Here is a 24,678-nt window from a genome sequence, read left to right on the forward strand (position 1 = left end):
ACTCCGCGACCACGTGGGTAGAAGATTGCCTTTGTATATCCCACCCATTTAACTGATTCTAATAGTTATTTGAATTCTGATTATTATTATGATTGTAATTGGATTTGTTCCAAAATCGCCCAATCAAGACACCTGTGCTGGCCCAGCCATTTGCTTCCGCCCGTCAGGTTGCAGTGCAGCGCCCCGCGCCTGACTTTGGTGGCCCAAACAAACAACAACACTGGGCATCACTCTCGACTCTCCAACACCATCTCCCTTCTCGTCACTTGTCGCCATGGCAGCCTACACACCAGCCTGGCAGACTGAAGAGCTGCTGGAGGAGTGGGTAGAGACCTCACCCTCGCCGCCAGGCAGCCCCAGCAATCGAAACTCGCCGTCCCCAGCACTGCAAGATGGCGGCGTCGGGTCCATCAACGCAAAGCGTGGGTCCTTGAGGTCATTAGGCACAGGCAGCGCAGCTCGAGCCCTCCCCCCGAGCCGCAAGTCGAGCCTCAACAATGGGCCAGAGTTTACGCGGTCACCCTCCAACCCGTTCATTCGCAAGGCGTCGGGCATGCCCAGCCCCCCGACCTCGGCAAGCGGGACATCGGCGTCCGGCGCCAGCGAAGACGGCGAGCATGAGCACGAAGAGCACAAATCTCCCCCCGCAGCCGGGACATTCTTGGTCAAGGAGGGTGAAGAGAGCCATGGTCATGCGTTCCCCAAGAACCCGTTCGGCGCTGGACGGGACATGTTTGCTGCACTGCCGCTCGAGAGAATGTTCGAGCCGCCCTCCCCTCCCGTCGCTTCCGGCCTGTCCGCCTCGCCCCCTCCGATGTCTGAACCGGCTCAGTCACCTCCTGCGGTATCTCCAGAGGCCAGCCCATCCCCTCCACCTGGAACACCGGGGCCTTCGTACACCACAGCTGCCATCTCGCGAAGCACGTCGCCGAAGGAGCCTCCGCCCGAGTCCATCCAGAGACGCCTGTCGCACCAGTATGCCCCTGTCAACCCATCGCGCTTGAGCAAGTCGATTACACCGTCGGACAACTCATTTGCCACGACCGCCGATTCGTCAAGAGCCCCGACTCCCCCGACGCCAGCCCTGCCTGATGACGAGGAGGATGGCGAGGCCGACTTGGACCTCACCGGCGTGTACGAGAGCCCTGGCGTCTCCGCGCACCTGTACACTGGCCACAGCGGCCTCCCCAACCCGCAGGATCTGGACGACGGTTTCTCGAGCCCCGAACGGAGCGAGCGGCTCGAGTTCTACAACAGACACGACGTTTCAAGATCTCCAAGCAAGGATATCGACTCAATGCTCAACACCACGCAGGATGCTTCGTCTGTCGGCCCGTCGTCCATGCGGGAGCTCCCCACGCCAGACCGCGACTCTCTGTCACCCATCGCCAACAACGATTACCAGTTCACCTTTGAGGCCTCTGTCCCTGATAGCCCCGGTGAGCTGTCGGACCCACCGTTCGACCCGTCATCGGACCAGCTGCCGAACGGCGACCCCTCGCACTCAACATTACGCCATCGCGCCGCCTCTGCCAATGTCGGCCTGCGGTTATTCCACCACACGTACGACACGTACACCCGTGACCACCTCTCCGCGCTTGTCGACAGCATCGCTGGCAAGGGGTCACTGTCGCCTGAGATCCCTGATGCTCGCGGGCTTCGCGACTGGTCACCTGCGGTCACAAACTCGGCTGGCTCCCCCGACTCGCGGGGCTTCTCCGCCACGCCAAGCTCTTCGTCCTCGGACGCGAGATCGTCCAAACGCTTGCGGATGTCCCCGCCATCCCCTGGCGGACCGCCACCTGCTCGCGATTGGCATGCTCGTGGCCGTCTGCTCATGGACCGCTTACGCATCCAAGACGATGACCTGAGTGCGACGAGCGACAGCGTGGACAGCCGGTCGATGGGCAGTCGGAGCCAGACCCGCACTAATAGCCAAAGCAGGACATTTTCCGGCAGTGAGGGAGCTACGCACTATGGTGAGTTTCTATGCGGTAGTCCAAGCTGACATCAGACAACGGACCAACGTTTGACTACAGTGACGTGCCTCCAACACCGCCTGTCGAATATGCCCCTAGGCCCGAGGATGCCGAGCTTCCGCCCTACCACCGCTCGAACCCTTCCACGGCGTCGTCGGCGTACCTCGACCGTGCCAGCCAGATGCTGGACAAGATCAAGGGACGCAAGGTCTCACCCTCAACGTCCACGGCCGATGAGAGCGACCGCAACCGCCACCGCGTCCTCTCTGAGTCCACCGACCAGCGTGTCTCGTACCCAAGCTCGCTGAGTTCGGAGACGAAAGACCGTGTTCCGTTGTCCAAGAGAAAGGTGAGACTAGGACAAGAGCGAATGCTGACCATATCAGATTGCGGTCCGCCAGCTCTCCAGTGAAAGCCCAAGCTGGGATGAAAACACCTCGTCGCAGCAGTCGAGCGCCTCGCCAGAGCCCCAGGCTGTGAGACCACACGCCCCCGGCCTCGGCAACAACCGCAGTCGCGAAGACCTCAACCGCTTCATCTCGTCGTCGACAGTCGCCACTGCGACGACCATGTCGACCTCGTTTGTCAAGCACTCGGGCCCACGCGACCCCACGAGATCCGGCGTCACTGTCATCCGTCCTGGAGATGTCGCCGACCTCGTGCCGAACCGCATTGGCAAGATGAGGCTTGACCCGTCAACCATGCGATGGGTCAGGGATGTGCGCGATGGCTCCCTCACTCGCGTTGACGAGGCGGGCGAGAGTCGAGCGGCCGGCAGTGACGAGAGCGCCGACCCGTTCGCTGGCTTTGACAGCTCTGGGGAGCAGGACCAGTCACAAATGCTCGTCGAGATGGTGCAACCTGTCGTGGTCGGAAGCAGCGAGACTAGTGAGACTTCGGATTCGGAAAGCGCGAACTCGCTAGACGAAAGGGCGGAGGACATCACTCCTCCGGTTGCCGAACGACCACCTCTCACGCATTCGACCTCGGCCCCACCCATCTTAGCGACGCCGACGCCAGCCACACCAGGAGCCCAAGCTGGCTTAGCGCCGAACAACCCTCTCCGGTCTGCCCTCAGGAATGCCAACTCGACGCCAAGCTCTGCCGTCAAGAAGCAGCTTGACTGGCACCCGGAGTTGACCCCCAGGCCAGCGCGTGGCGACTCGGCGGCGCCGAGCAGCACGTCCTTCAAGCGCAGCGTCAGCTTCTCTGACGGCCACATTGTCCGGACGGTCGAGGTTGAGAGCGTCAGCATCCGCCGACACCAACGCCAGCCCTCGCATGATGATGACCTGTTCTCGGATGGTGGTGAGGCGACAGCGGGGACCAGCTGGCAGCCGAGCACGCGGACACGCCGGATCCAGCACGCCTTAGATGGGCTCGCCGACCTCAGTAAGCGTCATAATTGGGTCGTGAAGCTAACATCACAGCCCTCGAGGACATCTCTCCCTCGAAGCCTGCCCGTGAGGCCGCGGTCGACCGAGTGCCCATCCGCCCCATCGACGATGACGAGGAAGAGGAGCAGAGCGACGAAAGCATCCAGGTGCCCACGAGGTTCTCCCGCTCAAAGAGCTCGTTCCGCAGCCGGGCGGGTGCCAACGCCACGTTTCTCACCGAGTGCTCGTTTGGTGTGGCACACGACCGCCTCGTGCAGCTCATCACCGATGTCCAGCCATTCGAGCCGTACTGGGAGCAGCTTCGCTCTATCGACCTGTCCCACAAGGGCGTTGAGAGCTTAGCTCGTCTGAAGGAGTTCCTGCCTGCGCTTGATGAGGCCAAGCTGTAGGTGTACTTGGCTTAAACACGACTAACCTGCTCAGTAACGACAATGCGATTGACTACCTAAGCGGCATCCCCTCGACGGTCCGCACTCTCCATGTTGCCGGGAACCGCCTCTCCAGCTTAACCTCCGTCAATCACCTGCGCAACCTCCAATACCTCGACATCTCGCGCAACCAGCTCGACAGCGTCTCACAGCTCGAGTGCCTCGTCCACCTGCGCGAGCTCAAGGCGGACGACAATTCCATCACGGACATTTCCGGCATCATGAACATGGACGGTCTCGTAAAGCTGAGCGTCTCGGGCAACAAGATCGAGAAGGTCGACTTTGAGCGCGCTCGATGGGACAAGCTCGAGACGATTAACTTGTCGAACAATCGTATCCGCAGCATCAAGGACCTGCACCGATTGAAGTCTGTCAACAGCATCAACCTCGACAAGAACCAGCTCTCCGAGCTTGAGCCCCAAATCCCCATGACGTCTGTCCGCACCCTGCGCTTCAGCGACAACAAGATCTCCGAGCTCGACCTGTCGCTGTTCCCCAAGGTGCGAACATTGTTCGCGGATGGCAACGCTCTGCCTGGTCTCTCGCGGTCACGTAGTGGTGGCAACCGCATCGAAAACCTGAGTCTGCGCAACCAGCGCGTGCAGAGATTTGTCCTCACCTCGGAGGACATGCAGTGCGTCAAGCGCCTATACATCTCAGGCAACCGCCTCGACCCCGACTTCCTGCCGTCTACCCCGGTGTACTCTCTCGTTTACCTCGAAGCGGCAGCGTGCAACCTTACTTCGTGGCCGAGCAGCTTTGCATCTCGCTTGCCCAACCTCCGCATCCTCAACGTCAACTACAACTTCCTGCCGGATCTCGACGCACTGCGCGGCCTGATGCGGATCCGCAAGATCATGGCGGTTGGCAACCGGCTGGGCGGCGGTGCCAAGGGCGCTGTTCGCGGGCTCAAGGGCCTCACCACGCTCGAGGAGGTCGACCTGCGCATGAACCCGTCGACGTTATCGTTCTACCTGCCGATCTTACTGCCCAAGGCTGCGGCTCCGTCCGTCGGCCAGGCTGGAGCCGACGCCTCGGCACCCGACTCGACGTGGCCCGCGCTCGACGCCCAGTTCCGCCGCCAGCTCCCCGACGAGTGGTACTCGAAGCGACTGGTGTACCGCGGCATGGTCATGGCCGTGTGTCCCGACCTGCGAACGCTGGACGGCGTGGTGGTTGAGGAGGGCGAGAAAAAGAAGGCCGCTATGCTCATCGAGTATGCGCGCGAGGCGAGAGCTGAGGGCGAGCGCCGGGGTTCGCGATAGCCATCGTGTCTTTAATTGTATACTAGTCAATAGTGTGTTGCTACTCGGATACTCGGAATGCGATTGCATGTGCGGGCGTGCCGGGCGTGCGTTGGGTGGGCGTCGAAAGTCAGTAGTTGTGTGAGTTGGCAGGAAGAGGGTTAGACAGGAAGGGCGGTCACGAAGCAGCGCGATGGACCATAGTCCAGAGTCAAGAGAACGGAATAACATGGCAGCCAGCAACAAAGTACAAGATGAACCTGCGTCGTGTTAGCGCAGCTCTCAAGTCAAAGCAAGAGAAGGAGGAGAGGTATCAGAGACGTCCACTGCGTATTGTGGATCGCCAGTTGTTGTCCCCATAAAAACGGTAAGACTGGTGCCAACATTTTATAATCATGTGAGCGAGCGGCGGGCGGTCGTGCGCGCGCGCTCTTCGTGGGTGTGGGGGATGCGGTCGAGCAGACTTACGAGTAGAATAGGTCGACGGGTTGAGTGATGGGTGTCGAGACATGTTGACAGTCGCGATCCGAAATATATGCCGGTCTGAAAACGCTGGTGCGAGGGGCGGTGATCGCGGCGATATGGCGTGTGGCTCTCGCCGTAGGTGCAGCTCGACCACTCTACACGGCAAACAGTTACAACCATGCATGATGTTATGTATCAAATGCACGCACCCCCCAAGCCTCCCCTCTGACTGCTGCGATTACTTCTGACCGATTGCTATGCGATTGCTGTCCCCTAAACGTCGCCCGCCTCACGGCGCGCAATGTGCTCCTTCTCGCGGCGCTTGGCCTCGTCTGCGAGCGAGAAGCTCGTCTGCTTCGGGTTGGGCGAGTTGAAGACCTCGTCGAGCTCCTCGAGCGAGAGCTGCTTAGTCTCGACGGCGAACAGGTAGATGACGACGATGCCGACAATGTCCCACACGCCGAAGATGAGGTACGTCTTCCACGTGAGCTTTGCGAGCGCGCTCGGCAGGCCGAACGTGTTGATGAGGGAGAAGATGTTGGTGCACCACGACTGGAGGGCCAGCCCCTTTGCGCGCACCTCGTAGGCGAGGCTCTCGGCGGGGTACAGGCTCTGGAGGGGCGTCCAGCCGAAGCTGTAGAAGACCATAAACAGAAAAATGAAGCTGATGCCCGCGTTGGCGCGCGTGCTGTTCTGCGGGCCCGTGTTGGAGAGCAGGCCGGCGACGATGAACATGCCCGACATGCACGAGACCTCGGCAAAGAGCATGAGGAAGCGGCGGCCGACAAAGTCGACCAACGAGGTGCCGGTCAGCGCGCCGATGAACGAGGTCACACTGTTGACAAAGTTGAGGACGCGCTGCCTGTCCGGGCTCTCGATGCCCGCCTGCTTGAGGAGAATAGGCAGGAAGTACGTGATCAAGCCGTTGCCGCTCAGCTGGCCCCAGCACGCGACGATGACGCACATGCCAAAGCGGTAGCGCTGCGCGGCAGTCGTGAAGAGGGGCCGGAAATCGAACGGGCGCTTATCGGCCCCCGTGAGCGAGATGCTCTCCTCAAACTCGGCAATCTCGAGCTGCACAAGCGGCGAGTTGACGTCGTTGTCCCGGCTGTGGAGATCGGCCAGGATCTTGACGGCCTCCTCCCTCCGGCCTTGGGCGTACACCCACCGCGGGGACTCGGGGAGCAGGAGCACGAACGCGACGTTGACCACGCCCAGCGCGCACTGCAGGATGAGGGGCACGCGCCAGGACCAGTTGGACGCGATCCGCCCGAGCGGGATCGACAGACCAGAGGCGAGCAGCTGCCCGACGTAGTAGAACGAGTTTTGCAGGCCCATCCACCGCCCGCGGTTCCACGGACTCGTGATCTCGGAGAGGTAGGACTTCGCTCCCTGCGCGGCGCAGGTGCAGCCCATGCCGACGAGGAAGCGGCCGCCGAGGAACATGGACATGTTTTGGGCAAAGCCCGCGATGAAGGCGCCGCCGCTGGGGGTGTTAGTGCGTGGGCAAATGTCTCGGCGCGGTCGCCGACCCCGAGGCCGACGCCGACGCCGCCCAGCCCACACTCACACAAGCAAAATATTGGCCAGGAACATGGTCCACCGGCGCCCAACCTTGTCGGGCAGCACGACGGCCGGGAAGAACGCGCACACCTGGCCCACAGTGTAGATGCCAAACACGATACCGGTCCTGCTCGCGCCCTTGCCGTCGGTCCCGAGGCCGAAGAAGCGCTGGAACTGGGTCATCGAGTTGACGCTCGACATGATCGTTCCGTCGAACCCTGTCGTCAGCGCCGTCCCTCAAGCCAACCCACCAGAGTCGCCAGAGCACATGCACACGACGAGCACGTAGAAGATGAACTTGAGTCCGCGGAGACTTGCGAGCCGCAGGCCTGGGTCGGCCTGCCGCGCGAGCCGGAGCGCGACGGCGCGCTCGTCGACGTCGGCGTCGGCCTCGGCCGGAGTCGACGCGCTCGACACCTTGCGGATCGAGCTCGCCTCGTGCTCTACGTGCGTTGGGGAGGGCTTGCTCATTCTGCGGGGGTGGGGAGGGGCGTGTTCCCCCACACACCTGGCTTTTAAACAAATCTCAATGTGCCCTGTGTCCCATCAACTGCTCGACACCTCGGCGCAATCCTGCGGGAGCGGGGCCGACTCGGCCGGCCCGCAACCCTCCCGTGGTGTTAGTGCGCGATACTGGGTAGACGACGACTCGGCTTGCTCCTGCTCGGCTGCTTAACCTCGGCTTGGGCTGCCTGGAGCCCGCCGCCTGGCCATGTGCACAGGGATCTCAATCTTGGCAGCCCGACCGCAGATTAATAAAGGCCGATACCCGTCGCCTGCCGCCATAATCCGCGTCGTTGCATTCGTCGCGTGACTATACTGCTCTATTCGATCGATCATCTGGCTCCACGGCTGGTGCGTACTACACCACGACATGTGCCCGAATGTACAACTTGCGCAGGTATCCTCCGCAACGCGCAGCGGAACACTTGCGTGCAGCGTGTCAAGCATGCAAAAATGTGCGATGAATGTGCGGTTGTGGGCCCCATGGTCCCAGCCCGCCACGCCGATGCCCCCACTCTACCCCACTTGTGGGGACACGGTTCCGACCGTTCCTACGGACGTTCCACTCTGCAAGGGCGTTCCGGTGTGTTTGGAACTCGACTGGCGCGTGTATGCGAGCCTGCTCAACGTCACTTGACCCCTCCGACCCGGGAGCTCCGCAGGGTGGAGTGGGGGACCATGTGCCGCAATGTCCGGTGGTGTCCGTTGGCGCACACCAGAGCCGCCGCGGACGCCGACGCCAAGGGTGCCAAGGCGTTCGGAATCGGACCGGAGTCTGGAAGGACAGTCTCTATCACTGTCCCAGATACATGCGCTGCTCGTTGAATAGGCCACCGGCTCCAAGGTCGAGAGCCGTCCGTGCCAGCAGCTGCGCCCTATGAGGTCAGCGCACCGTGTCGGATTAGTCACCAACCAGTACTGGTCGTCGATCGGCCCAAGATCAAAACCGGGTGCAGTGTCGACAAACGGCCCCTGTTGCGGTTGTCAGCACGTACATCCGCAAGCGGCCGGGTAACTTACCAATTGTGCCGCCAACGCGTCCCAGGCCGACAGCTGTGACGGGTTCGCCATGTCTCCGGCTACTGGCGTCGACTGACGCGTCAAGTCGAACTCGCGGCCAATTGACCCGAGGACTCGCCGGATGAACCGTGCGACAAAGGCAGTGGCAGATTCGAGATCATCCGCCGAGGCCAGCTCATGGGCGTGGAGGAGGCGCTCGAGTAGTGAAACGACAACGGCTTGCTGCCCCAGTGTGAAGCGGGGGAAGAGCTGGGTGTCAACACCGCCCATGTTGTTTCACGTACCTTTTTCAAGAAGACACATAGTACAGAGGTCGAAGACGACGACAGGTCCTGATACAGGCCGAGCGTCCCGCGCTCGACATGTGTCTCAATGATGATGACAATGTCATTGACGAGGGCGAGGTACTGGTCGAGTTCTAGCCCCTCGTTTCCGCTCGAGCTCAAGCCAAACCGCTTGACCGCGAGCATGAGCTCGAGAAGCGACCACTTGGGGCGGAGCTCGTTGGCCACATCAAAGTTGGGCGGACTGCCTGGTGGACGTCAGATGGGTCACGGCGGGAGGGCTTGACCCACCTGCAGGACCAAACCACTTGTTCAACATGCCCGCTGCTCGGCTCTCCATGTCGGAGATCATCAAGTGCTGGAACTGGCGCGGCGTTTGGCCGAGCTGGTTCTGCTGCATGAGGAACTCCCAGCTTTCACGTAGCCGTTGAATTTCGATCACACAGCTCAGATGCTGGTCGTTGGTGTTGATGTAGTCAGGGTGGTCGGTCGCCCAGTCGTGGACCTGGGCTGTCAGCTGGGAGCCGCGGAAGCTCAGCTCACATCTCCAATCTCGTGAGGCCGTATTGTTGTCGGTAACCCGAACGTCCTGCTGTATCTGTGGGATGTCAGCTGCGGGGCGTCTCGTCCGAGGCGGCAGACTCACGACCGGTCAAACACTGTGGTCGGGTGGTTAGTAGCTGCTCCACTTCGGCGATGCGTGCTCCTCACCATATGTCACTGGGACGTCAGCAAAGCTCCAAGGACAGTCGCGGAAACTCACAAATCCATGTTCTCTCAGAGTCCTGGAACGTCAGCTGCGATGCTAGATGGCGCAGCTCACCAAGATCTCGAGCGCCAGCTGTCGGTCCTCGGGTAGTGGTCGCTTCCTCGGCAGGTGCCAGTGGAACTGATATCCCATGCGTATTGCCCACCCGATCTTGCGCCACGCCGACGTGTCGGTCGGGTCCTTCCAGTAGACCTGTATCAACAGGGCCTGGACGAGCGCCTTGGACTCGTCAGCGGACAGGATGGCGCGCGAGGCGACCGTGTTGGCGTGTGTTAACAGCGCGGGGTAGACGTCGCGCTTGAAGAACTTGGCCGACGCGGCGAGCACGGCACTGAGGAGGATGGTGGAGCGCTGGCGCATGTACTCGTACGTGTGCACTGGGGTCAGCTTAGCGAGGATGAGAGCGAGCTCACGCTTCGGCTCGAGCATCGAGATGAGCGGGTTGAGCGTCTGGTGGAACTGCTCGACGAGGTTGCGTGCCTCGATGAGGCTGAGGATGCCGAGGTACACTGCTGTCAGCTGGATTCCGGGACCGAACAGCTCACCAGGATCCTCGTGGTCAAAGCCGCGGTGGAACGAGCCGGAGCTGCTGTTGCCCAGCAGGGTGGTAGCCGGCTTGATGCGCGGGAACAGGCTGCCGTCCTGCGCGTCCATGAGATCGGTGAAGCCGTCAGGCCGATCAATGTAGTCTGCCATGCGGATATTGCTGGGATCCGAGGGGGAGAGGTCCTCGCCACCGTTACGCGGGGGCGGCGCGAGGTCGCTCGCCAGGTCGCTGGCCAGCGGCGCACCGTAGCTCGCGTCGCTGCCGCCCGTCGGTGGGCCCTGCTGCCGGCCCTGGTGCTGGGGTACGAGCGGCGCCGTGGTGCCGAGGGAGAGGAGCGAGTCGGCGAGGAACGTGTTCGGCGACACGTCGTTGCTGCGCCGTGACTCGGACTCGCGTGCCCACTGCCGTGACGGGGGGAGGGGGTACGGCGCGGCGCGCTGTGCCAGCTCCTTGAGCGGGGCGCTGCTGGTCAGCGGGTCGCAACTGGAGGTCTACCCACAGAGCTACCTCGGCGCCCGACTTGGGCTCGGTACGGCTCGACGCCGACGGGCGGCCGCGGCGCGTCGCAGCCTGCGGGGTGCATGAGAGGAGGAGGCGGGCTGAGGAAGGTGAGTTGCTGGACGTTGGAACACGAGCAACTCACTACACCGCTTGCACCCGTCGCCCTCGCGCTCGCAGCGCACCTGTGGCCGGTCAGTTGTCTCCCCCGGACCGAGACACGAAATGATCACGCGCATACCTTGAGCGAGCGGCACTGGCGGCAGCTGGAACTAAGTGAGCGCGATATACGGGGTATTTCCTCGGCGAGGTGGGTCGCGCGCCGCACATTAACTCACGCGAGCATCGAGGCGCTGGGCGACGCAGACGACGTCGGGGGCGACGGTCCCGCGGGCGACATGGCTTGCTGGGCCGTTGATTTGTGATTGCTTTGTGCGGGCGGTGTGGAAATGGATGTTGTTGTGGATTCTCCACTGCCGAAAGGCTGTAGAGTGGAGTCTGGCTCTGGGGTCTCCGCGCGGCAGCGGCCTTTCGTTATCCCCGTCCGCGGACTTTTCCTTGTACGTGGTGGGGAGCGAGCAACAACAACGACGACAGAGGATATAAAGATGGCGACAAAGAAGAAACAAAGACGAGGAGCGAGGACATGCCCGAGCGCCATGCTTAACAGCGCGCTCGCTCGTGCCGATCCTGCCACCCTGCCACCTTGCATCACATCTCCACCCCACAGGACTCCCTCGCCCCTCCCTCCCACCCGTGCTTACTAAGCAGAGGCCGCGCTTCCCATCAAGGCTTGAATCCCAATCTAACCGCAGCGATGGTGTGATATCGCCGCCAAGCGCACCCAGCCAGTCGTTGCGCGCGCCGCGCCGGGCAGATCGGCGACGAGGTGTGCGACCCAGCCCGAGGGGACGGCACAGGCGACGTTCGCGACCGGCGCCGGCAACCCGGTGAATGTGCGTCGCGAGCTGTGCACATGACCGAGGTGGATGAGGATGTACGATGGCACGAATGATCGGATACAGCGCTTGCGTCGGGAAGAGCGACGGGCAGAGCGCGAGGGGGGGACACCCCCAGGCTATTGTGGGCCGCTGGCGGCGATCGGCAAAAGGGAGCGTCGACGCGGCGATAGGGAAGCCGAGGGTCACGGAGGGGCGACGCGACGGCGACGGGGGACATGTGATGGCGGCGTCAGTGTCGCCGTTCGAGGTCACCACCTCGCCCTCGCCCTCGCCGCGCGGCACGCCACGCCACGCACGCCACGGCAGACCGAGCAGAGCCGGACATTACGCAGTTTTATCAGTGCCCATATCCCTGAGGTAACCGCTGCAATCAGCCTACGGCCGAGCATCCAAGCGCTTGCTCGCTCGCTACGCAGACGCACACCGCGCTCGGGGGACGGGCCGCGCGCCGAGCGCTACCAGCAACGAGCGGCTACGCTGGGCTGGATTTCGGCTTTGCTCGCTTGTTCGACTACAACAACATGGTACAAAGAGACAACAACAACCGGCGCCGGTGGGCCGAGCGCACGCCACCCACCGCCCATCCTATCGCCACACGGCGGCCCACCACCCCAGGCGCTTGCGCGGCGGCACGACAAAGATGTACCCCTCGACGCCCTCGACCATGTCGTCGTCTCCGGGCGAGAGGGGCGGGCTGTGGCGCGTGGGCGAGTGGAGCGGGCTGAGGCGCGCGGGCGAAAGCGAGAGCGGGGGCAGCGGCGAGCGGTCGCCTCCCACGCCACGGACGTGCGGGCCAGACGAGAAGGCCCAGAACGAGGCCAGGCCGAGGAACAGGAGCGAGGTCGACGGCGTGAAGTAGCTGATTTCGAGCGACATGGCGTGTTGGCTGCGGTGGCTGGGCTGGTGAGCTGGCTGGGTCGGGGGCGTGGCCGTATGGGGGTGACCTCGGCGCGTACAAGTCACACTCACGCTCGTCGTCGCGAACAAGACGTAGTGGCAAGCATGAAACTCGAGACGCGTCTTGGGTGGCGACATGAGGCATGCATCAGCACTGCCCAGCCCGTTATTTGCGTGCTACTCATTCCACGCTCCCCACCATCCCGATTGTCACGGAGGCGCTCCGTGCCTGGGATTAAGTCACGAGCGCGTCCATGTGACCAAGACTGACGACAACAGCGACAAAGACTCTATGCAGATGCTTATGTGTGTAAGATTTAGACTAGATGCACTAGCCGATGCGCTGGAGAATGCCAATCTTGCGCGCAGTCCGCACCTCGACGCCATACTTGCCGCCGAGTCCGACGCCGTCCAGGCCGTCAACGCTGCCGACCAGACGCCACAGCGGCACACCGTCAGTCGTCTTCACCTGGCTGAATGTGGAGGCAAACGCCGTGACGACGTAGTCGATCTTCGCGTCCCATGCGCCGGTGGGTGTGAGAAGTTCCTCGGACTCGTCTTTGGAGTAGGTCCACACGGGCTCCGAGTGGGCTGGGAACGCCGACGAGGTGGGGAAGTCTGCGTGCAGGAAGGTGAAGAGGGTGGCGCCGGTCTGGAGCGGGTACGAGGGGAAGTGGATGACGGCTGGGGATCAGTTTGGTTCGGACTCGCCGCGACTCACCATTCTCGGGCACGTTGAGCGTCTCGAGAACCTGCCAGACGTCGCCACCGGGGTAGTTGTACGTGCTAACCCAGGTGGAGAAGACGGTGAAGCCCGCGCTGAGCGCGACCAGGCCGACGAGGCCCAGACGCGCGAGTGTGCGGACCAAGCGGTGGGGGAACGCGGCAATGGCCGCGGCAGTGGCAGCCGAGACCATGTTGAGGACGGGGATGACATAGACGATGAAGCGCCACTCCTGGTGGGTTAGCCGGAACTCCGTGGTGGAACCCACCTTGTGCCCCACGGCGCTCAGCGCGCCGACCATGACATAGGTGCCAGGCAAGAAGTCGATGATCAGCTCGCCGACAGAACGCAGCAGCGTCTTGTTCTCAAACAAGCCGCCTTCGATCGAGCTCGTCATGTGGAGCGAGACCCAGACCAGGCCGACAATGTAGAGCGGGAAGGAGCCGAGCAGGATCTTGGCAAGGCTCTTCACGTAGAAGTTTCGCGGCATCACACCCCACTCGTCCGAGTGCCCGCCGACAATGTTGAAGATCATGGCCGAGAGCTCTGGCCAGGCGGTGTGGAGTGCCGTGAAGGTCGGGAGCGAGGGGTGCGGCAGGGTCGGCGCCCACAGGGTGTAGTCGATCGGTGCGGCGATGGCTGGGGTCAGTGCGGTTGACACGGGCGGGCTCACCAAGGCTGCCAAAGCCGCCGAGTGCGCCGGCCGCGATGGCCGACGCGAACGAGATCTTCTTCTGCACCGCGAGGGACAGCGCCGTGGGAACAACGAACAGGGCGATCTCGAGCCGGATGACGGTCGCCGCGGCGGTCATAATGGCGATGGCGGTGAAGTAGTTGTCGCGGAGGATGAGCGAAAGGGAGTAGATGACTGGGGTAAGCTAACAACTCGAGCACGAGAAGCTCACACAATGGCAGGGCAGTAAAGTTGGGCAGCGTACGGCCGGAGTAGTAGGGAATGTGGAACTGGGCGAGGGAGAAGACGACAAACCAGCGCGCCGTGGCGGCACTGTAGCGCGTGCGGAGCGAGTGCGTGAGGTGGATGAGCGAGAAGGAGAAGACGAGGGCGAGGGTGAGGCGGACTGGGGTTAGCTGCAGCCGGCTTTGTCAGCTCACTGATGACCTGGATGTCGACGGCGGACGCGGCGAGCCCCGAGGCGGTCGCGGCCGCGGCGGTGGGGTACGACAGCGCGGCGAGCACGATGGGCGGGAGGAACGAGCGCGGCACGGCGCCGGGGAAGGTGCGGTGGTCCCACTGCTGTCAGCGATCGTTGGGTGGTGTACCCACGTTCGGGAGCGAGGCCGGGGCAAAGCCGTAGCGCAGCACGTCGTGCGCGGCGTGGAGGGTGAAGCTCTCCTCGACCTTTGTGTAGGGCGCGACGAGGACGTGCGCGGCGGGCACGGCGAAGACGGCCGCTGCGGTGAGGTAGTCTGCCAGTGTTCTCTGTCGTGACATGATGCTGGAGGGAGGAGGGGGAGTGGGAGAATGATGAGATGTGGGAAGTCAAAGGAAGTGAAACGCGTCGACAGTCGAGGTGGAGGTTGAGCCGACCGATGGCGTCAGTCAGCAGCGACGCGACAACAACTTTGCGGCCCCGTCTCATCTTTTGCATCCCCCCCACACACCATGCCCCTCACCGAGACGACGTGAGTAGTCTGTCTCCCCCTCGCCGCTAACGCCAGCCTGTCCAAGGCCAAGGGCGAGCTCGCGGCCGCCGCGAAGAAGGCCGGCGCCGAGCCCCAGTACGCCATCTTCTACTCGTCGAGCGTGGGCGGGCAGCTGTGGTGTCCTGTGAGTGGGTTTGGGCACGTTCAGCGCTGACGGCAGGGGTGCAGGCAGGTCGAGGGGGTGGTGAAGAAGTCGTTTGAGGCGGCCGGCAAGCCTAGTGAGTGGTCGGCGGGGTGGAGGGGCGGTCCGCAGGGCGGAGGGCGAGGGGGAAGGCCAAGTCTCGCTCGGGCAGCAGGGCTCGTGGGCGGGCGAGTCCATCTCCAAGCGCGGTGAGCGGCGGCAGGGGTGTGGGGGAGCCCATCTCCAAGGCCCGAGGGAGCCAAGGTCGCCGAGTCGCGTCCCTTCACGCTTCCTAACACTCACGGCCATTGCCCATCGCCCATCGCTAACACCTCGCTCCAGACGGCACAATAGTCTACGTCGGCAACATCAACGAGTGAGTCGTAGCCCTCCGAGCCCCTCTGCCCGCTGTACTGACCCCGCCAGGTGGAAGGACAAGGGCAACAAGGGGCGGACAGAGTACGCGCTGACCCACGTCCCGACGATCCTGCGGCTCGAGGGGGTGGGTGTCGCGGCGCAGGCGACAGCTGACGCGCAGGGCAAGGAGACTGGCCGCCTCGTCGGCGGGCAGATTGCAAACTCGTCGCACCTCAAGACGCTGCTCACGGGCGGCGAGGTGCCGCGGTACGAGCCGTAGGCGTATGCATGGTGATCATGCCGGTCGTCGGCCGGGAAAAGCATTGAGCGACGCCCAGCCAGGCCATATCAGCGGCGATATCCACTGCAAGAGGTGCACCCAGTGCTCGCTGACGGCCTGGCGGACAATACTAATCAGTTTGTCCGACGCCAACTTTGCGGGCGACGACGGAATTGTCGCCGGCGCCAAGCGACTCTGGCGCACTCAAGCGAGATTACGCCGTTGACCCGATGCCTCTCAAGCCAAATATGTCGGGCGGCGTCACAGGCACTCGGCAAGCATGTTGACCCCGCGTTTGCTCGGCGCGGAGTTGGACGGGCGCGACAGGCTGTATATATGCATGTGGGGCGGCTGGGCGGTGCTCTTCATCGTTGTGCTCACCTGGGGACTATAGACCTCGGCTACTCCCTACCGGGGCTCCCGACTCTCTCTCGCCCCGTCTCACCATGGCAAACCTCTCCTCCTACCCTCTCCTCGCGCGCATCGCGACACACGCGCGCGACACGCCCTCAGCACCGGCAATCACCGACGTCCCCGCCCGCCTAGAGGTGAGCTACGGCGAGCTCGCGGCCGACGTCGTCTCGCTGGGCGCGCGCGTCGCCGCGGCCCTCTCCGCCGCAGCCGCCGACGCCGACGAGCCGCGCGTCGCCGTCCTCTTCGAGAAGGGATACCTCGTCCCCCTGGCGCTGCTCTCGACCTGGGCCGCTGGTGGGTTCGCGATCCCCGTGCTCCCCTCCCTCCCGGTCCCAGAGCAGGCGTACCTCGTCAACAATGGCGACTGCGCGCTGATCCTGTGCGACGGGAAGAACCGCGCGCGGGCGGACGAGCTCGCAAGCGCCAAGGAGGGGGGGCTGGCCTGCGCCGTGCTGGAAGTCTCGCTCGCCTCTGTGCGCGAGGCCGCCGGCTCCGACGCGGCCGGCACCCTCGCCGCCCTGCCCGAGATCAATGGCGAGCGCCGCGCCATGATGCTCTACACGAGCGGCACGACGGGCCGGCCAAAGGGCGTGGTCACGCGGCACGCTGCGCTCGCGACCCAGGCCGAGAGCGTCGTGACCGCCTGGCGCTGGACCAGCGCCGACAACCTCCTGCACGTGCTCCCCCTCAACCACCTGCACGGCATCGTCGTGGCCCTGCTTCCGACGCTGTGGGCCGGCGCCGCCGTCGAGATGTGGGAGCGGTTCGACGGGGCCAAGGTGTGGCACCGGTGGATCAACGCGGAGGCCGCGCGCCCGATCACCATGTTCTTCGCCGTGCCGACAGTGTACAGTGAGTCTGGCGTCTGAGTGGGCGCCGCTGACCCCAGCCAAATTGATCGAGGCACACGAGAAGCTCGAGCCGGCAGTGCAAGCCGCCGCGTCCAGCGCGTCCGCGACGCTGCGGCTCCAGGTGTCGGGCTCTGCCCCGCTACCAGAGAGCGTCAAGGCGGCGTGGGAGCGGCCCGGCGGCGTCGGCGGCGGGCAGGTCCTGCTCGAGCGGTACGGCATGACCGAGACCGGGCTGATCGCGACCACGGGCTGGGAGGACGAGAAGCGGGTCAAGGGCTGCGTCGGCTTCCCCATGCCCGCCGTCTCCATCCGCCTATGGGACACGGACGCGGACAAGCCCATAGCAGCGCGCGACACGGCCGGCGAGGTGCAAGTCTCCGGCGCCGGCATCATGCGCGAGTACTGGCGCCTCCCTGATGCCACGGCCAAGGAAATAACCACGGACGGGTGGTTCAAGACGGGCGACGTGGCGGTGTGGTCCGGCGCGTCCGGGGAAGAGGAGGGCATGCTGCGCATCCTCGGGCGGTCGAGCCAGGACATTATCAAGAGCGGCGGGGAGAAGATCAGCGCGATTGAGATTGAGCGGGCGATACTCGAGCTCCCGGGCGTGCGGGACGCGGCGGTCGTCGGCGTGCCCGACGATGTGTGGGGGCAGGTCGTGGCGGCGTGCATTGTGGCCACGAGGGAGATTGGGCTCAGCGAGCTGCGGGACGAGCTAAGGTCAGAGCTGGCCGCGTTCAAGCTCCCCCGCAGGCTCAAGGTCTTTGAGAGCATCCCGCGTAATGTGAGTTGCATGCCCCCCCGCCTAGCTGACCCCCAGGCGATGGGCAAGATCCAGAAGAAGATGATTGTGCAGAACGAGTTTGTCGCGCCTGCCCAGGCTGCGGCGGCATAGACGGCAGGGTGCGGAGAGATTGCGCGGGGCGAGGTGGCAGACTCGGTCGCGGACTCGGTCGTGGGCGGGGCCGGGCCCGCTCCCGCTATGCATCATTGCAGCAGCAGCACATGGGCGACGAGTAGCTCGAGAGGGACGTCGAGGGACTGATCTCGGCTACGATGCTGCGCGGTTGTAGGCGGGGTTTGTGTCGGCACACGAGACGGAGCCGCCGCCTCATCGGCGCCGAACGACGCTGGCCGAGCTTGCCATCGAGGCACCTCGCCGCCCCCTCCCTCACACCCCCACGACACTGCATAACACACGCACGCTCACTCACAGGCAAGCTGTACATACAGAGACCGCCTGGGTTTCCTCGTAACATCGTCATCGTCGAGCACACCCCCCGCCAATCGAATCACGAATGCTGCTGTATAACACGATCTGATCTGCGAGGTCCCCAGAGGCCCCAGGTCCCACGACAAAAAAGAAGCCGAGTCCAAATATTCTAGTAGTGCGCAAGCTCCCGCTGGGAGGCGCAGCGCCGGGTATAGATGCTAGGTGTTGCCTTGTCGCTTAGGCACCGCGCGACGTGCGGTACTCGCCCTCGGCCGCCGTCGCCGCAGCCTCGATCTCGCCCTCGACGCCACTCAGAGCCTCGGCGGCGGTCGAGAAGAAGATGAGCTGGGCCTTGACGAGCGACGAGAGGTTTTGGAGGGGCTCGGGCTGGCAGGGGTGTCAGCATGAGTTCAAGGGCATTTTGCACCACTCACGTTCTCGAGGACAGCCTTCATGAGGCCGATGGCAGTCTCGGTAGCCTGGACGAGCTTGTCCTCGGCCTCCTCGACGTGGAGCCTGTGGTGTGAGCTGTGTCATACCGGGGGTTTCGAGCAACTCACCTAGCCTGCTCCTGCTTGGGAGCGCCGGCAGCCTTGAGGGCCGAGCGGGCAGAGTCGAGCTCGAGACGGGCAGTCTTGACGGCGGCACGCGCCTTCATGGCGAGGCCAATCGAGGTCGAGAGAGTCGCCTGCCAGGGGGTCACGAAGCGCTCAGCGATAAGCTGGTCCTGCGAGAGACGGGCGTCGCCAATCTGGGACATGTTAGCCGCGGTCCCTCTACCCCGCAACACACCTTCTCAAGGGCAGTGCCGTACGTGTTGAGGGCGTTTCCGAGACGGTCGTCGGCACCGAGCTCGTTGGCGCCAGTCTTGGCCGCGCGCGAGATGGCGTGCGGGAGCGTCTTGGGGGGGTGGGCAGTCTTGGGCTTCTCGGCGGGGACGGCGCCGGCAAGAGCAGTGTTCTTGAGGTTCTTGTTGGCAAAGCTCGACCACGCGGCCTGGGCCTGCTGGCCGTACTCGGACAGGTTCTCCGTCACGTCCGAGGGGTAGTCGTACTGCCCACCGCGTTAGCTGCGCAGCTCGCAAGCGGTGTAGCCGATCGAGCGCAGGCCCATGCGCGAGCACATGCAAGCACATGCCAACCGAAGCAAACTTCGCGCGCACAACATTGCGGTACGCTGGCACAAATCCAAACTCACAGACTCGGTCTCGTACACCTTGGTGATCTTGAGGAGCTTGACGTGGACGTCACGGAGGGCGTCGACGCGCGCCTCGAGCTGCTTGTACTCGGCCGGCAGCCTGCGGGGGGTCAGTAACGCACCGGCGGCACCGGCTGCAGCGTTACCGAGCTAGTTATAGCCACGGCAGCTGCGGCCAGTCGGCGACGACAACGACGACGTACTCAGTGATGGCATCGGGGGCAACGTTTCCGAGGCGCTCGCTGGGTGCGTCAGTGGCTGAGCTCGAGCACGTTCGGGGGAGCGATAAGCGGGTGCGGCGTGGCGAGGGGCAGGGCGATGTTCAGCTACGCGCCGAGGCGCGCCACACCTCGCCTCGCAGGCGATAACAGCGACCAGCCCCGACCAGCACACCGCGTTGGATTCCTCGCCTTGGGTCGAGTTCTCACCGAGTGGCCTGAACAGAGTTCCTGAGGCTCTTGTTGACTGCCGAGACGTCGACGGCGGGGAGGGCGGCGGTGAACGACTTCCACGACTGCATGGTGGGTGTTTTGTCGGGGGATAAGAGGGTAGGGGGGTTGAGAACGAGTCGAAGTTGAGGAAGAGTGGATGTTGATGTTACTTGTTGGGCTGCTGCCTTCAATGACGGAGGAGGACACGTCCCGCGCTGTGAGTCGCAGGCAGGCAGGGCGGAACGAGGCGAGACGCCTCTTCACAGCATTGACGCGTGTGGTGGCGGCGGGGAATGACGAGCCAGTATACTCCCGGCGAGCCTACATAAGAGTTATAGGCACACAACACGGCCTAAACACCTTCCTTTACACGCCTATATTTCAGGCTGTTTTACCACGCGAGGGGAAAAGGGGAAATGGTCGCTTGACCACTGTGAGGATTTTCCTTGGTGTCTGTGCGGGCCGGCCGCGGCGCGACAAAACGGCCTGGCAACTGCGCGCCACTCTGAGACGCCGCGCCTGACGCAGACCAGGTGACCACCCGGCGGCGGCGGGCGGCAGATGCCGTACCGCCCACCCCCCACCGTAGATCGCTCCTGGCCTGGCTCCGACTCGTTTGACTCGTTCCTCCTCCTCTGCCCCGCATTTCTTTCCTCTCTTGCTCGTTTCTTCTCTTCTTGCACTCCACTTGTGTATACACTTTGATAGATAGAAAACAGCCATAGATAACGACGGCGACAGTCTCGACCTTTTAAACCCCCCCACCCACACCGCCCTTCCCTCTCCCCATCGCACCACCACCCAACCCACCCCACCGGGCAAGATAGCAATCATGCCGGTGCCACCACTCACCCACACCGAGCTCTCGACGGTTGTAAGTCACCTTGCCTTCCTTTTCGCCCCCGCCCCCGCCCCCGCCGCGCACCACAGCGCAACCCAACGCTCGCTCGCTGACACTGCCCCTAGATGGGATACATGAGCCTCAGTTGCTGGATCATCGTGTACAGGTGGGTTTGCCTTTCTCTTTCATTGACAACCCGCTGACACCCCCCGCAGTCCTCAAAGTTTGTGTGCTAAGTCCACCCCCTGACACGCGCGCTCACAGAATGTCTGCGCCAGTCATCGAAAACTATGTGCTCAAGTCTGGCGAAGGCCTCTCGGTGGCCTTTATCGTCATCTGGCTCGCGGGCGACCTGACAAACCTCGCGGGAGGCATCCTCGCAGGCGTCCTGCCAACAATGATCCTTATCGCCGTCTATGTGAGTGTGGTACAAGGTGGTGGCGACGTGGCGACGTGTGCCTGCTGGTTGTCGTCGTCGTGGTGGATGGAATCCCCACTGGTGTTGTTGATCGGGACCACCCGACAACGCACTCCTTTCGGCTATGGGGCATGGTTGAACTCAAAACCAGTGGCTATCGGCATGGGAGGAATAACACGCACACTGCGGCCTTCAAGCGTCCCGCTGACACGCCCCAGTACACCGCCTGCGACATTCTGCTCCTCTTCCAGGTCTACTACTACCGCTGGCGCAAGCGCCAGCGTGAGGTGGCGGCCTCGGAGCACCAGCCGCTGCTCGACAACCCCGAGCCTCCCAAGACGTACAACCCGGGAATCCCCATGTGGATCTCGTACCCCCTGCTCATCCTCTTCGTTATCGTCTCGGGCTTCGCTGCGTGGTACGTCAGCCCCCACGACGACGACCCGGAGAAGGGCCCGTCTGGCACGATCGAGTTTGAGTGGCGCTCGCAGGTCCTCGGTTACGCCAGCTGCCTGCTGTACATTGGCAGCCGTATCCCGCAGATCTTCCACAACTTCAAGACGCGCTGCGAGGGCCTGTCGCTCGCCATGTTCTTCTTCTCCATTTCGGGCAGTAAGTGTGATGTGGCGGTAGCTCGGGGCGGTACTCACACACACAGACGTCACGTACGTCGCGTCGATCATGTTCAAGTCAATGGACCGCAAGTACCTTATCACGAACGCTTCGTGGATCGCCGGTGCCGGCCTCACCATCTTCCTCGACCTGTTCGTCCTCGGCCAGTTTGCCTACTACGCGTTGCAGGACCGCCAGAAGGACGCCAAGGTGTTTGCCGACGACGTCGAGGATGTCGAGGCGTAGGAGCGTCGCGGCGTAATACCATCTCTTACCCCAACACCCCAACGGATTGATTCAAGTGCAGACTCGTAGAGTGCACCGTCTGGCTCTCGCGCCGCGACCCAAGATCCCATCATTGCTGTACTTTAACATTAGGATAGATGTCCCCATGCATTGTTACCCACGCGGAGGAGTGGAGCGCCGGAATACGGGTTGTTTGTAATCGGTTGTGTCCGATGCCTAGACGTCGGCTAATGGCGTCATCCGAGCAATCCCAAAGTTGGATCAGACCCGACTGCATAAAACCCAGGCGTCGCAACGCCGACTCATCACACTCCCCCGCAACAAGCATGGTGCGATTCATCTCCTGTAAGCCATCTCTGAGTCCACAGCTGACCCCAGACCGCTCCGAGGCGCACCCGATGCCGACGATCGGCATCGTCTCGGGCTTCGAGCCGCAGCCCGCACCCCCAGCCTCGCCCTTCAGCACCGGGCACCTGTCTGACCCCGACGCGCGCGGCGAGACGGTGCAGGCGGCCACCTTTCCCGACGGCACGCGCATCAGCAGCCTGCACCACCTGATCGCGGCGTGGGGGGATATCGGGGGCCGCGTCGCCCCCGCCGGGCCGGTCGAGCGCCTCGCCGACGTCGAGGTGCTCGCGCCGCTGCGCGGCCGCGACGTGCTCTGCGTCGGCAAGAACTACAAGGCGCACGCGGCGTACGTGTGCTCAAAGGCAAGGCTGACCCCAGCGAGTTCCACAACTCGGGCTTTGATAGCAGCGATACCAAGGCGCAGCCCGACTTTCCTGGTGAGTTTGGCCCTGCGCTTCGCTAAACCCCAGTCATCTTCACCAAGCGCGCGTCGTCGATCGTGGGCGCCGGCACCGAGATATACCCGCACCCCGGGGTGACTGAGACGCTCGACTACGAGGGCGAGCTCGCGGTGATTATCGGCGTCGGCGGCGCGCGCATCAAGAAGGAGGACGCGTGGAAGCACGTGTGGGGCGCGACGATTGTCAACGACGTGAGGGGGGTCGTGGTGCTCGCTGACGACAGGTTACCGCGCGCGAGCGGCAGCGCGACCACAAGCAGTTTTACATTGGCAAGTCGCTCGACACGTTCTGTCCCATGGTGAGCTAGCGAACACCGCGTTTGAGCTGACACCCCAGGGCCCGTACGCCGTCCCGGCCGCCGACCTTGACTGGGACAACATGACGCTCGAGACGCGCGTCAACGGCGAGGTCCGGCAAGAACAAGCGACCAACGAGCTCATCTTCGACATCCCGACGCTGATCGAGACGCTCAGCCTCGGCATCACGCTGCAGCCCGGCGACGTGATCGCGACCGGCACCCCGCTGGGCGTGTGCCTCTCGACCGGCGTGTTCCTCAAGCCTGGGGACCGCGTCGACGTCAGCATCACGGGCCTCGGCACGCTGACCAACGTGGTGGGCACGCCCGACGTGCCGCCGACGATCGCGAGCGTCGTGGAGGAGTGAGTGGGCGGGCGTGAGGGAGCGCTGACGCCAGGCCCAGCCCAGTTCCCGCTGCCCCGCGCCCCGACGCCCAGCTCGTCCGCCTCCCCTCGGGCGCGGTGCACGTCTACTCGGCGGGCTCGGGCGCGCCGACCGACCCGACCGTGGTGTTTTTGCACGGCCTGGGCGGGTGGCACGCCAACTTCTTCCCCATCATCTCGCGGTCGGGTGTTGAGCGCCGTCATCGCGTTCTCGCGTTTGATCTCCCCGGCCTCGGCTTGAGCCCGAAGCCCACGCAGCCGCCGTCGATCGACCTCTACGTCCAGCTGCTCAAGGAGCTGGTCGAGCACGCCGGCGTCAAGGTGCTCAAGCTCGTCGGGCACGACCTGGGCGGGGTGAGTTGGTGTGAATGTCGCCGCTGATGCCAGCTCGTGGCGACGACCTTTGCTGCGCGGTATCCCGACGCGGTGACGTCTCTCCGTAGGTCAAGCCTCGTATCGCACTGACTGGCGCCAGTCCTCCTGTCGCCGCTCCGCCGCCTGGCCAAGTCGACACCCATCCTCAACACGTGGGCCGAGACGGCGCGGCGCGACGGCCTCGGCGCAATAGCGCACCAGGCGGCGCGGATCGGCACCTCGCCCGAGACGCACGACAGCCGCCCGCTCGCGCTGGGCAGCATCACGGCGTCGATCCTATCGCAGAGCGCCGAGGGGTTCGCGGGCGCGGCCGAGGCGCTGGCGCGCGCCTCGGACCCAGACTACAGCCAGATCAAGGCGCGCACGCTGGTCGTAGCTGGGGCCGAGGACGAGCTCACGCCGAAGGCGTACGCCGATGGGCTGGGGGGCGTCATAGCCGGTGCGCGCGTCGTCGCGCTCCAGGACGTCGGGCACTGGGCGCTGTTTGAGGACGTTGCGGGCGCCGCAGAGCTGCTCGCGTTGTTTTAGCATGCGAGTGAGTCTGCACGAGTAAGCATGCAAGAGTTGAGTGGAGGTCGGCGCCGGGCGGTGGGCAGTCGGCGCCGAAGCGCCGCAAGCGCACAAATCCCGCCAGGAAAAGCGTGCCCGGGTCAAAAAAACCTCCACCTCGCGCCGACTCCGAGATGCGACGTGATTGCACGCATGGGCCGATTGACTCGGTGCTGCGGGGCGGGGGCTGCGTGTGCATGTGGGGTGGCGCCGGCGGAGGTGCTTGCGCCACCTCCACTCGGGGCGGGGCGACGGGCGGCGGGCGACATCGGACGACTGTGGCCCGGGGGAGGGAGTCGAGCCGGGCGCGGGGAGATCCCACCTGTGCGGGCTTGGCT

General features: G+C 63.8%; 11 protein-coding genes across 11 annotated transcripts; 5 read left to right on the top strand and 6 right to left on the bottom strand.

Annotated features, from left to right (window-relative positions):
- Positions 1-274: 274 nt before the first annotated feature.
- NUD1 lies at positions 275-5,069 on the top strand (the record flags this gene model as incomplete). The annotated part of the gene is made up of 5 exons (XM_069353091.1): positions 275-1,979; positions 2,015-2,328; positions 2,366-3,371; positions 3,410-3,761; positions 3,800-5,069. 5 exons carry the CDS (start codon positions 275-277, stop codon positions 5,067-5,069), a joined length of 4,647 nt encoding a protein of 1,548 aa, XP_069210509.1.
- Positions 5,070-5,786: 717 nt separating this feature from the next.
- On the bottom strand, positions 5,787-7,547 carry Q8F55_004579 (uncharacterized protein; the record flags this gene model as incomplete). The annotated part of the gene is made up of 3 exons (XM_069353092.1): positions 5,787-6,999; positions 7,084-7,294; positions 7,328-7,547. 3 exons carry the CDS (start codon positions 7,545-7,547, stop codon positions 5,787-5,789), a joined length of 1,644 nt encoding a protein of 547 aa, XP_069210510.1.
- An 826-nt stretch (positions 7,548-8,373) lies between these two features.
- Positions 8,374-9,655, bottom strand: Q8F55_004580 (uncharacterized protein; the record flags this gene model as incomplete). Its single annotated transcript, XM_069353093.1, has 7 exons — positions 8,374-8,455; positions 8,494-8,552; positions 8,601-8,849; positions 8,885-9,132; positions 9,176-9,389; positions 9,428-9,482; positions 9,648-9,655. The coding sequence occupies 7 exons, from the start codon at positions 9,653-9,655 to the stop codon at positions 8,374-8,376; spliced, it is 915 nt and encodes a 304-aa protein (XP_069210511.1).
- Positions 9,656-9,689: 34 nt separating this feature from the next.
- On the bottom strand, positions 9,690-11,098 carry Q8F55_004581 (uncharacterized protein; the record flags this gene model as incomplete). The annotated part of the gene is made up of 2 exons (XM_069353094.1): positions 9,690-10,662; positions 11,037-11,098. The coding sequence occupies 2 exons, from the start codon at positions 11,096-11,098 to the stop codon at positions 9,690-9,692; spliced, it is 1,035 nt and encodes a 344-aa protein (XP_069210512.1).
- Positions 11,099-12,245: 1,147 nt separating this feature from the next.
- Positions 12,246-12,536, bottom strand: Q8F55_004582 (uncharacterized protein; the record flags this gene model as incomplete). The annotated part of the gene is made up of 1 exon (XM_069353095.1): positions 12,246-12,536. The coding sequence occupies one exon, from the start codon at positions 12,534-12,536 to the stop codon at positions 12,246-12,248; it is 291 nt and encodes a 96-aa protein (XP_069210513.1).
- A 352-nt stretch (positions 12,537-12,888) lies between these two features.
- ECM39 (Dol-P-Man:Man(7)GlcNAc(2)-PP-Dol alpha-1,6-mannosyltransferase) lies at positions 12,889-14,734 on the bottom strand (the record flags this gene model as incomplete). The annotated part of the gene is made up of 7 exons (XM_069353096.1): positions 12,889-13,241; positions 13,279-13,513; positions 13,550-13,920; positions 13,955-14,149; positions 14,187-14,360; positions 14,395-14,533; positions 14,567-14,734. 7 exons carry the CDS (start codon positions 14,732-14,734, stop codon positions 12,889-12,891), a joined length of 1,635 nt encoding a protein of 544 aa, XP_069210514.1.
- A 171-nt stretch (positions 14,735-14,905) lies between these two features.
- Positions 14,906-15,704, top strand: PRP28_2 (mRNA splicing protein prp28; the record flags this gene model as incomplete). The annotated part of the gene is made up of 5 exons (XM_069353097.1): positions 14,906-14,925; positions 14,962-15,070; positions 15,107-15,164; positions 15,410-15,443; positions 15,494-15,704. 5 exons carry the CDS (start codon positions 14,906-14,908, stop codon positions 15,702-15,704), a joined length of 432 nt encoding a protein of 143 aa, XP_069210515.1.
- Positions 15,705-16,150: 446 nt separating this feature from the next.
- Positions 16,151-17,864, top strand: Q8F55_004585 (uncharacterized protein; the record flags this gene model as incomplete). Its single annotated transcript, XM_069353098.1, has 3 exons — positions 16,151-16,970; positions 17,008-17,753; positions 17,790-17,864. 3 exons carry the CDS (start codon positions 16,151-16,153, stop codon positions 17,862-17,864), a joined length of 1,641 nt encoding a protein of 546 aa, XP_069210516.1.
- A 555-nt stretch (positions 17,865-18,419) lies between these two features.
- GVP36 (BAR domain-containing protein) lies at positions 18,420-19,899 on the bottom strand (the record flags this gene model as incomplete). The annotated part of the gene is made up of 7 exons (XM_069353099.1): positions 18,420-18,569; positions 18,617-18,698; positions 18,743-18,933; positions 18,975-19,235; positions 19,380-19,479; positions 19,583-19,621; positions 19,808-19,899. The coding sequence occupies 7 exons, from the start codon at positions 19,897-19,899 to the stop codon at positions 18,420-18,422; spliced, it is 915 nt and encodes a 304-aa protein (XP_069210517.1).
- A 743-nt stretch (positions 19,900-20,642) lies between these two features.
- Positions 20,643-21,927, top strand: RTC2 (putative vacuolar membrane transporter for cationic amino acids; the record flags this gene model as incomplete). The annotated part of the gene is made up of 6 exons (XM_069353100.1): positions 20,643-20,684; positions 20,777-20,817; positions 20,867-20,878; positions 20,916-21,069; positions 21,288-21,681; positions 21,728-21,927. 6 exons carry the CDS (start codon positions 20,643-20,645, stop codon positions 21,925-21,927), a joined length of 843 nt encoding a protein of 280 aa, XP_069210518.1.
- Positions 21,928-22,253: 326 nt separating this feature from the next.
- Positions 22,254-24,319, top strand: Q8F55_004588 (uncharacterized protein; the record flags this gene model as incomplete). Its single annotated transcript, XM_069353101.1, has 9 exons — positions 22,254-22,272; positions 22,306-22,621; positions 22,654-22,712; positions 22,746-22,927; positions 22,960-23,034; positions 23,073-23,395; positions 23,431-23,770; positions 23,804-23,855; positions 23,892-24,319. 9 exons carry the CDS (start codon positions 22,254-22,256, stop codon positions 24,317-24,319), a joined length of 1,794 nt encoding a protein of 597 aa, XP_069210519.1.
- Positions 24,320-24,678: the final 359 nt, after the last annotated feature.

This window comes from Vanrija albida (genome assembly GCF_041260175.1).
Source record: "Vanrija albida strain AlHP1 chromosome Unknown contig_3, whole genome shotgun sequence".
NCBI classification, from domain to species: domain Eukaryota; kingdom Fungi; phylum Basidiomycota; class Tremellomycetes; order Trichosporonales; family Trichosporonaceae; genus Vanrija; species Vanrija albida.